General features: G+C 34.0%; 1 protein-coding gene across 1 annotated transcript in view; it reads right to left on the bottom strand.

Moving 5' to 3' along the window:
• C4H8orf34 (chromosome 4 C8orf34 homolog) overlaps nucleotides 1-12,440 on the bottom strand; it is a 383,506-nt gene that overhangs the window by 281,829 nt on the left and 89,237 nt on the right. Inside the window, 2 exon segments of the mRNA XM_047728261.1 lie at nucleotides 6,569-6,697; nucleotides 9,431-9,562. Coding sequence (XP_047584217.1) covers nucleotides 6,569-6,697; nucleotides 9,431-9,562 — 261 coding nt within the window.

The raw sequence follows: 12,440 nt of genomic DNA on the forward strand, positions 1-12,440 counted from the left end.
GCTCAGTCATTAAGCATCTGCCTTTGGTTCAGGTCATGATCCCAGAGTCCTGGGATTGAGTCCCCCGTTGGGCTCCCCACTCAGCAGGAAGTCTGCTTCTCCCTCTCCCGCTGGCCCTCCCATTGCTCATGTGTTCTCTCTCCTCAAATAAATAAACAAAATCTAAAAAAAAAAAAAAAAAAGAATGCAAGGAGGTTGAACCACAAACTATAAGTCATGAACACAATTTAACTTTGGAATATAAATTATAGATCATTAAAATGAAGACTTGTGAAAACTGGAGAGATTCTTGATGGTAATCAGGGATAAATTACTTCATTTTAATGAAGAGGAAACTTGAGGAAGGAGGACAAATGGTATACTCACAACTGCAAGCGAGTAAAAGGCAGTGCAGGACCCATGGCATTTCTCACAGCAACACCTGCATCTATTCTATGTGACATACACTATGGTTTCAAAAAAGGATAGAACTAAGACAGCAGAGAGTATATAATATTATAATATCTTAAAAAAACACTTTAAAAAATGTGTACCTAACAATGACTGAATTTACAGTTTAATTACAAACTCAGACACATGTGTACATGAGTGTGTGTATGTGTGTGACTGAAGTATAGTTAAATGAGCTATTATTCAACAGAGAAGAATTCAGAATAACATAATACATATATAATCCAAGACATTTATCTAATACAAGTCATAATACAAGTGCACTACTCTTTCTTTCATTCTCTGGAAAAGTTTCCTAAAATTATTAATTATATATACACATGTCCTTATTCCCACAAGGCATTCTAGGGAGAAAAATTATTTATTTTGATGGACACTAGACCATTCCAAAGCAATAGTTACTAATAATGCTATCTCATACTTCTACTGAAGCACAAATCCCTGGAGATACTTTGCTAGGTTTTAGAATATGTCTTTCACCCAGGTAGAGAGTAGGCATAGAAAATGTAGGTAGAAGAGAAATATCAAGACCTCTTAACAAATCTGTCCCTTTTAGACTGTGGTTTCTTGAAAAAGCTATTAAGTAAATTTAACCTGGCAAATTTAGCATATTCAAAACCAAGAAAAATCAGTGTGGATTAATTTTGAAATATGTATTTTATTCTTTTATATCAATATCCAAAGATAAATGCTTATATCTATATTCACATTTATACCCATATCTACATATACATATATCCACATGTATCCATATTCATATCCATATGCATATCTGAATATTACAGAAATATGACCAGTCATGACCAAAGATGAATAGACGCTGTTATTCTGGGGGTGATTATAAGTCCATTTTCCTTCTCTCCGTTAAAGAAGAATTACAATGAATAAAGGAATGAAAGAAACACTATCTTTTAGAAAACCCCTATAATAACTGTTTTAGGCAAGATTTACCATGGATGCTGAGATTACTAGGTAAAAGTGTGAAAAAGAAACATGATATTTTGTTTTCAAGTATCTCTCCTAAGATATTTATTAACTACAGAAAGGAAGAGTATTAATGGTGATGACACCTGACAGACACCACCTTAACTAACTGATTGAGATTAACATCACCAGTAATAAGATGATGGGCCCTAATAGAATGCACTGAGAAAGATATTACCCTAAGGCCTTTCAATCACAGCCACTAGAAGAGATACATTATTTGGGGATGTGAGGGTCTTGTATCTTCCGAATTTCCCTATTTAGAAGCAGTTTTTCTCACTACTTGAAAGTCAGATGGAAACAAACATTTGAAGGAAAGGGCAGGAGTCCAGGCTCCTAGAATAAGAAAGTCATGTTTAAAGAATGTTCAGAAATGCTGCAAAGGGAGGGATCCAGGCACGAAAAATCTACTGTCTACACATCATGACCAAGCTGCATTACAAGCCACTGCAAGTTTTTCTAGCAGATCTACCTTTTAAGAGAATCATAGCATGAAGAATTACATAGCTCCTGACTGACTTTAAAATAAAGCATTACATTGAAAGGTTTGCAAAAAGCTAGGAAAAAGAAGCACGGTACAATTGCTACTAAAACAAAAATCCTGTTTGTGAACTGGAAAGAATATCTAGTCTTTCCTGTTATTATTTGAATCCTGTCAAGAAAGAGGGAACAGAGAATTTAAGTCTGAATAAGTTGCTAGGTGCCACCTATATGGTCACACCTAGGTTTTCTTGGGACAGACCACTGCTTGAACCTTGGTATTTCTGCTCCACATCTTGGTAAATACATAAGTGAAAGGCAACCCAACTCCTTTATTAAAAGTTTTAGGAACAGGCCAAATATTTTCTTACCAATTAACAGTGATATAACAAGTCTCTGTAAGGTAGTTATCATATTTCAAAGAACAAAAATTTAATATGCTATTTGCAGATCTGTGTAATAATTAGGCATATTCTTCAATCATTTTTAAACTCATGTTTTTAGATAAATTGAGAGGCTATGAAGAGCCACAGGCTCTGCCCAAAGGGGTAAGATTTATACACATTAATAAAAACCTTTGACATTTAATAGGATAAGACTTATTTCATGAACATAATACAGTAATAAGTTTTACTCACTTTATGATTATTTCTTCCAAAAATAAATCTAGCCAAAAGCAGGGCCTTCTTGAATCCCAACCATAAGATGTCTACTAATGGCAAAATTACAAGATCCTATGCACCAGGAAAAAGACAATCTCTTCAAAAATGGCGCTGGGAAGACTGGATAGCTTCATGCAAAAGAATGAAAGTGGGGCGCCTGGGTGGCTCAGTGGGTTAAAGCCTCTGCCTTCGGCTCAGGTCATGATCTCAGGGTCCTGGGATCGAGCCCCGCATCGGGCTCTCTGCTCAGTGGAGAGCCTGCTTCCTCCCCTCTCTCTCTCTCTCTCTCTCTCTCTCTCTCTGCCGGCCTCTGCCTCATGTGATCTCTGTCCTTCAAATAAATAAATAAAATCTTTAAAAAAAAAAAAGAATGAAAGTGGACCACTTTTTTACCCCATACACAAAAATAAACTCAAAGTGGATTAAGACCTAAATATGAAACCTGAAAACATAAAAATCCTAGAAGATAGCACAGGCTGTAACTTCTGTGACATGAGCCGTAGCAACTTTTTTCTAGAAAGGTCTCTTGAGGCAAAGGAAACAAAAGCAAAAATAAACTATTGGGACTACATTAAAATAAAAAGCTTCTGCACAGAAAAGGAAATAATCAACAACACTAAAAGGTAACTCATAGAATGGGAAAAAGTATTTGTAAAAGGTTAGTATTCAAAATCTATAAAGAACTTATAAAACTCAGCCCCCTAAAAATAAATAATCCAGTTAAAAAATGGGCAGAAGACAGGAGCAGATATTTCTCCAAACAAGACATCCAGATGGCCAAACAGACATGTGGAAATGTTCTCACCATCACTCATCGTCAAGGAAATGCAAGTCAAAACCATAATGAGATGTTACTTCATGCCTGTCAGAATGGCTAAGATAAAAAACACAATAAACAACAAGTGTTGGGGAGGATGTGCAGGAAAAAGAAACCCTTGTACACTGTTGGGAATGCAAACTGGCTCGGCCACTGTGGAAAACAGTATGGAGGCCCTCAAAAAAATAAAAATAGAATTATCATATGATCTAGTATTCCTACAACTGAGTTTACCCAAACAATATGAAAACACTAATTCAAAAAGATACATAATCCCTGTTTACTGCAGCATTATTTGCCACAGCCAAACTATAGAAGTAGCCTAAGTATCCACTGATAGATGAATGGATAAAGAAGATGTAGTGTATATATACAATAGAATATTATTCAGCCATAAAAAAGAATGAAATCTTGCCATTTACAACAACATGGATAGAACTAGAGCATATAATGTTAAGTGAAATAAGTCAGTCAGAGAAAGACAAATACATGATTTCACTCACATGCAGAATTTAAGAAACAAAACAAATGAACAAGGAGAAAAAAAGAGAGATAAACCAAGAAACAGACTCTTAATTATAGAGAACAAACTGATGGTTACCAGAGGGCAGTGGGAGGAGGATGGGTAGAATAGGTGTTAGGGATTAAAAAGTACACGTACGATGAGCACTGAGTAACGTATAGAACTGTTGTATCACTATATTGTACACCTGAAACTAATATAATACCATATGTTAACTATACTGGAATTAAAATTAAAAACTTAGTTGAAAAATTATAAGATCCTACCATAGGGCAAATTAGCTTGTGTCATGGGTTCACCACACAAAAGTTCAAAAAGGCTCTAGTGAGTTATGCACTAAGATGTATGAAAAAACTCAATCTCTTTCTATATATAAAATTATAATATAATAAAATTAATGTGCAAATATGTATAATTATAGCCTACTACAATATACAAATATACATATATACACATATGATATATACATTATTTCTCTCAAAATATACCAAGGGGAAATTTTTTATTTTTTTGTTTCCCTACGCTATGCCTTTTATTCCCATGATTTATTCATTCTGTAACTGGAAGCCTAGATTTCCCACCCTCCTTCACCCAATTTTTTCATCCCCCCAGGCATTTTTAACTTTGATACATCATAAAACTAGTAAAACTATGCTATCTAAAGAAACATATAGATCTTAAAAGATAATCCACTAGAACATGCCAGTATGCTATTTTCAATTTAGGAATTTTTAATATTTCATGACAGCAAAAGAAAATATTAGTGAGACTATGGCATTAATGTGCTTCTAAAGGTATCTAATCTTAAAATTGAGATATATTTAAGAACCAGAGAAAGGTAGGAATACTCTGAACTCATTACTAAAACCACAGGTATATATGTATGTCTACATATATAGAATGCATTTATCAAATCAAGTATTCGGTAGCCTACTCTCATGACAGTAATATTTAAAAGCTTTTACTTGAAGTATATTATTTTAAACCTTCACACCTACCAGAAAAAGGAAACAGAATTGTGTCTTCCTTCTCTGGAGATGAGAGGACCAAGGCTCATTAGAAGTTTAATGATTTACCCGAGGTTATTAATAAGTGGCAGAGCAAAACCTATAACCTAGGCCTTGTATTACAGAATCATTATTTTTACAGAAAAGTATGCTGCTAGGTTCTGAAAGGATTTTAAAAAGAATGTGCCCCAGTTGCTACCATTTAGAGACATCATAGTTTAGAGACATCAGTGATATCAGGGAAATACAAATCAAAACCACAATGAGATATCACCTCACACCAGTCTGAATGGCTAAAATTAACACGTCAGGAAATGACATATTGGCAAGGATGTAGAGAAAGGGGAACCCTCCTACACTGTTGGTAGGGAATGCAAACTGGTGTAGCCACTCTGGAAAACAGCGTGGAGGTTCCTCAAGAGGTTAAAAATAGAACTTACCCTATGACCCAGCAATTATACTCTTACATATTTATCCAAAGGATACAAAAATAGTGATTCCAATGGGCACATGCACCCCAATATTTACAGCAGCAATGTCCACAATAGCAAACTATGGAAAGAGCCCAGATGCCCACTGACAGATGAATGGATAAACAAGATGTGGTATATACATACACACACATACACACAGGAATATTATTCAATCATAAAAAAGAATGAAATCTTGCCATTTGCAATGACATGGATGGAACTAGAGGGTATTATGCTGAGTGAAATAAGTCAGTCAGAGAAAGAAAAATACCATAAGACTTCACTCGTGTGTGGAATTTAAGAAACAAAACAGATAACCATAGGGGAAGGGAAAGAAAAATAAAATAAGATAAAAACAGGGGGTAAAACCATAAGAGACTCTTAACTGTAATAAACAAACTGAGGGGTGCCTGGGTGGTTGAGTCAGTTAAGTGTCTGCCTTTGGCTCAAGTCATGATCCCAGGGTCCTGGGATCAAGTACCAAATCAGGTTCCCTGCTCAACAGGGAGTCTGCTTCTCCCCCTGCCTCTGTCCCCCTCTCTCTGTCAAATAAATAAATAAATAAGTGAATAAATCTTTAAAAAAAAAAAACAACAAAAACTGAGGTTTGCCAGAGGGGAGGTGGATGGGGGCATGGGTTAACTGGGTGATGGGCATTAAGGAGGGAACTTGATGTAACGAGTACTTGGTGTTATTTGCGACTGACGAATCACTGAACTCTACCACTTAAACTAATAATATATGATATGTAACTAAATTTAAATAAAGAATTTTTTAAAAAAGTTTAGAGAAATCAAACACTCATGGAGGCAATAGGTGTGTTTACTTTTTAGGATGACACAGAACAATCAGGTCCAAAAGAGAAGAGCGAGTAAGATACCACTGTATGTGTGCAACTGACCTGCGTAACAGAGAACTGGTAGAGAGACTGTAGTCAAATGGCAAGGGACAGGGTGGGGGGGATGTCTATAGCTCCTCCTACTCTCTATACCTGTCTTCCCAGGAGCATGTGGAAAATGCAAGATCTATCCTCATTTCCAATCTCATGCACTCTCTTACAACCTCTCATGTAATTATGAGGATGTGGGAAATGGGTTCCTGGCAATAGTAATAAATGTTTCTACTTTAATATTGGTTAGGAATTTCAATTATAATCAAGTAAATGAACTTACTTCGAGAGAGATTCTCAAGGGCTTTTCCCAGCTTCTTGCTCTCTTGAAGGATGTGGTTCAATTCATCAAAATCACGGCTTTGTGGTTTAATTCGCCAGTTCCACTTAGGATGATCTACTGACCTTGGCACTATGTTTTAAAAAAAATGATTACTTCATAAGCATGCTACATAATGATAAAAATTTACTTATTCATCATTATGTGAAAGACTGTATCAAGATCAATGTACAGAATAAAAATGTTTGTTTTGGAAATAGTTTCCTTGTGAGCAAACAGAGGGAAGTTATGAAGCTGGATTTTAAGAAATGTTTTAACTGAACTCATAAAAGGGAAGTGTGACTATTTACAGAAAAAAGAAAATTCAGGCACTGTTAACAGTTAGTGACTTCTGTAACTTAGGGAAAACATACAAGCAAGGAATATTTTATATCATCTTCTAGTAGCTTAAAAATTTCTAATTTCTTCATCAGCAATTAGTATATATTTTTAAGACATTTTGCTATCTTCTGATAAAAGAGAAGACAGAACACATCTCCCTTTACCTCCCTCACATTCCTAATAAAAGTATATTAAATTTTGTTTGGATCAAATTATTAGTCAAACAAGAAGAGAAGACATTATTAGGCAAGAAATAGCAATTTTTTTTTTTTTTTTGGAAGAAGCAGTATAAATTGAGGAGTGGTAACTGTATCTAGCAAAGTAGAGAATACCTAAATCTAGTCCCTGAGGAGAGAGATGCCCAAAAAGGTGGATATTTCATAACATTTCAACACTCAAGCACCAATCAAGGAGGACAAATACCAAAGCAATAGGGACATAAAACTCCATTTCTCAGATTGGAAGGATCCATTAAATGTCCTAAACAATGTAAACCATATTATCCCCAAATTTTACAACAGTGGCAAAAAAGAAAAAGATCCTAAAAGCTTTCAGGGACAGAAACAGCAATCAAGTTCTTCTCAGACTTCTTAATACCCATACTTGCCCCAGAAGACACAGATGAAATTCCTTCAAAATTCCAACTGAAAATCAGTTCTAACTTAGAATTTTATACCCAACTGAGGAACTAATCAAGTTATTTATAAGGATTCAAATATTTATCTTGCAATCATTCTTGTTCAGAAAACCTGTAGTGAAGGTGAGCCATCAAAATGAATAAATAAACCTAAAAGTGGAAAAAAGATGTGGAGACAGGAGACAGACGGTCCTCCACAAGAAGGAGGAAAAGAGAATCCTCAGGATGGCAGTGAGGGATGGTCTCAGAACACAGCTGAGAAAAATGCTAAAAACCAAGAAGCCATGATGGAGCAAGAAGACAAAGGGCTGCAGAAGAGAGGTCTCCAATTTTTTTTAATGAAATAAAATATAAAATAAAGTAAGATCAAAGTTAGAATTACTTGATGTATTTGATCATATTGAGCTGAATATGATAAGGCAAGGTTTGGTGAAATATTAGTGAGGGGTACACAGAAAACAAAGCAAATAGAAAAATAAGACAATTATAAGTTCTAGAAACAAATTAATAGTTGGACATCTATGGCCCTACTGTGAAATTATGGCTAATTAATACAAAATTGTTGTGTAGTATATATTCAATATTTGAAATACTTGCATGATTGTATTGTGAGGACAAAATGGGCCTGAGGTATGAAACCACAATGTCTTAGAAGGAGGTCAAGAGATGATGCCTCAAATTTAAAAAGTAAAAAAGGGAACTATGTAAGCAACTTGTATGTTTGGATATGTACATTTGTCTACCAAAAGGAACATCTAAAAGAGTTAAAAGTGGCTCTATATTAGAAGCCTATAATACTACTTTACTTTTCAAACCATATTTTTTTGTTTTGATTAAAATAAAATAATTAAATATCTATATGGTAATGCTTTGTCAAAGGCAATCTCAGACACCGAAATATTTTTTCTGCCCCCTTTTAAAAAAGTAATTGGAAATATTTACTTATAAAAAAGAAATTGGAAATAATAAAAATACACGGACCCTCTGACTCAGTAATCTTATATCTGGTGAATTATCATAAAGAAATGAGAACACCTATATTTATGTAGGTATGTTGTTTATTTTATCAGAAATTGCAAGATATTCATTTATTTCAGGTAGTAGTTTGTGGAGGCAAAACTCCATAATCAATCTAACCATTCTCCCACAGGGGAATAAATAGATTATGGCACATTCACAGCATACTACAGTATACACTTCTTAAAAAGTATAATTTATATCTAAGTTTAGCATGAAGATATATCCACAACACATTCTAAAATAATAAAAACAAATTGCTGAAGAATGTGTACAGTCTAAAGCCAGTTTTATAAGGCAAATCAACTCACACATACTTTATATGCTAGTTGTACAAAGAAAAGGATGTGAAAAGATGCAAACTATTTCAAAGGATGTGAAAATATACAAAATATTTCTGACGAAGTAGAATTTGAGGGGGCTAAAAGAAAAGGATTAAGAATTTAAATTTTGTTAAATTTTTTAATATAAATATCCTTTCCTTCCCCTCTAAAAGATTTAATTTGCTTTATTAAATGTCCTTTATTAAATGTAGGTCTAGAATTGCCTTGAATGTGATACAACACTGCAACTGAACATGACAGGCAAGGAACCTGCTCCAGGTAGCTTATATTCTTAAAAGACTATTATACTCAAGAAGGTCTAAATCAATTAAACATGCTTGAGCATATGAGTGCATGTATAATGCTGAAATGAACATGACATTCATTAGGATTAACAGCCAGAAATATCACATAAAAAATTTGACTTCAATTCTTACCTTTTCTTCATTTCGTTAGTAATACATACTTACATACATTAAGTAACATTTGAATGACAAAATTCCTTACATGATTTGGATTCTGGTGATGGTGGAGAAATGTTAGACACAGCAAGGTCACTTTTTGACTTTTTAGGCTTCTTTGCACTTAATTGCCAAGGCTTATCATAACTTCTGAAATCCCTTCTTGTTCCTTTATGTTCTGTTAAAACAAACAAACAAACAATATATATATAAACCATGGATAAATGATTTCAAGATTGATCAAAAACTAAATCTGTGAAGTCATCAGACATGCCTGGCAAAAGCTATAGTTCACCTCACATCAAAAATAATGCAAGTATTCAAAAGCATTTCTTGCTTAATTTCTCCTGTAGATTTTAGTTTTGAATTTGATGTGATTCAATTTGTATATTAATATGATTAAGATCATGTTAAACTGTGAAAGGCTTTTAGAATGACTCTTTAAGGCATGGATTACCATTACTTAAAATAACGTTCTTTAAATGGGTATTAGGGAATAAAGCACTGTATTCTAATGTAAATTAAAACAACTGAGGCTCCTGGGTGGCTCTGTCCCTCAGGGAACCCGCCCTATGTTTCAGCTCAGGTTATGATCTCATGGGTGGTGGGATGGGGCAAGTGCAGGGCTCTGCACTTAGTGGGAAGCCTGCTTGAAATTCTCTTCCTCTGTCCCTCCCCTGACACACACACACACTCTCTCTCTCTCTCTCTCTCAAAGGTAAATAGATAAATCTTTAAAAAAAAATATATATATATATATATAAATAAATAAATAAAAAACAACTAAACATTTATGTAAATTTTACTCATCTGATTTTACCTTATCTATTTTTCACTAAGACACATTAAACCACTGATTGTCACCTACATTCCTTCCCTAGAATCACTCATTTTTTTCCACTTCTCTATTAAAGAAAGGGTAATTCAACCAACTTTGTTCAATTATAGCTCCCCTTCAAAGGTGGTCAAAGTTATATCAATTCCCAAATTAAATGATCTTTTCAAGAATTCATCCCTCTCAACAACTTTGCCAAGCATTTCATATTTTTAGACAGGCCTATCTTTGTGGAATATTTTCTTCGCTTATACTCAGGGCCCTACATCCTCCTCATCTCTATATCAACCATTTAACTCTTCCTTCTCTGTCTCATTCACTGCTTCCTCATCTTCCTCTTTCATCTATGTGACATTCCTTAAACTTTAGAGTTTCCTTCTGCCTTCTGGTATAAATTTATAAGTTGTCAAATCATCCTAGCTTTATGAATGACTCCCCAATCTTTCTCTAGCCACCCACTTGTAAATACCAAATAGAAATCATGAAACATTATATGGATTCCTCAAATTTATATTTGAAGATTGTACTAAACTAGCTGTTCCTAATTTTAGGAACTTCCAACATGCCATTCAATACCAAAAGAGGTACAAATATTCTAAAACTCTAGGAACAGAAATATCGGTCTGTGGTCTGCCAAAATGCCGGACATATTTCCACAGATAGGAATAAGACAAAAGACAGGCAAATAAGAAAAGGACTGGAAGAATTCTAGGCATCCCTGACACTTGCCCCTGTATCAAAGTCATCTGTTTCTGTTGTTCTATGAGAATCTGTCTTTCTATATCCATCCTAGGACTATAATATCTTCTAATGCAACACGGCTAAAGGAACAAGGAATCCTGATCATAAAACAAAGCATTTCATGATACAAACAAAATGGCTAAAAGGAACAAGGGAGGAATAGCATACTGGATTTTGTGGCTTTTTAATTTTTCCACTATAGGCTAGGAGAAAAATCCACATTAACTTAAATAATCTAGCAATGATACTGTTCGTATTTAGTTGGTAGAAAACAAGATGAGACAAAGTTACTCATGATTATTGGAGAGACCCATAGAATTCAACTGATAATGGAATTTTAGGAGCAGTCATGATTTTTTCTCTGTAAAATGTATGGAAGGGATCCAAATTGTCCTGAGCTATACCTTGAGGGGACAAAGAAGAGTCCAACTATATTATTAATTGATAAACCTAAAACTAGATAGAATACTCCTCATTTAAATTTGAATAAATGGAAAAAATAATTCTAAAAAATTTTCAATATGAAAAGCAAGAACACAGCACTCAAGATACAAAGAAAATTCATAGTTTTAGAAAAATTTACCCTGAAAAACCTTTATATTTTAGAATATGGCTAATTGCCTTCTTAATAAAAATAAAGAAAATGGATTCTATGGAACAAAAAAAAAATGTGAGAGGAGACAGGTTAACCAACTAGCCTACAATAAAATATAACTGCAAACAGAAATGAATAAAGAAGATAAGGAAATGCTGACAGTAAACCAAAATGCAATACCGACATTTAAATTTGTTTTCAAAGCCAAAGAGAGAAAACTGATACTGCAGAAAATCGAATCAGTAACACAGAGAGCACACTTGACAAATCTCCCCAGAAGTTAGTCAACAAAGAAAGGCAAATATAATGTGAAATGAAATGGGAGGAATGAAGAACAGCAAAGCAAACTCAATTTACACATAGCTGATCTTCCTGAAGAAGAAATAGAAAGCAAATATAATGAAAACAATAACTAAGTACACAAGAGGAAAACAGTTTTAGGCTGAAGACCTGGATTTGCTAATTGAAAAGATTCACTGAATGTAAGAAAAAAATCTAAAGAAAAAAGATAATTGTCGAGATATATTCCCAGTAAAACTTGTCAATATCAGAAAGAGAAAACAAATTCCATAAGTACTTAAGAAAAATAACTAGATATCTAAAAAATAAAAATAAGGAAGACTTCATGTTTCTGCACAGTAATATTAAATGGCAGACTTTTAGATGATGATGTGTCCTGATTTGCTAGTACATTTGATGACAATAAGAGGACAACTTTAGATATTTTCAAGAGATATTATACCAAAATACTTTGACTATTGAGAGAATTTCTAGCTAATCAGAACATGCACCAGAGGAAACAATTCGAAACTGCAGCCAAGCTGTAAACTGGCATTAATACTGTCACCCAAATTATAACTTCATCACTTATATTCATATCCAAGA

Source organism: Lutra lutra, chromosome 4, assembly GCF_902655055.1.
Source record: "Lutra lutra chromosome 4, mLutLut1.2, whole genome shotgun sequence".
NCBI classification, from domain to species: Eukaryota; Metazoa; Chordata; class Mammalia; order Carnivora; family Mustelidae; genus Lutra; species Lutra lutra.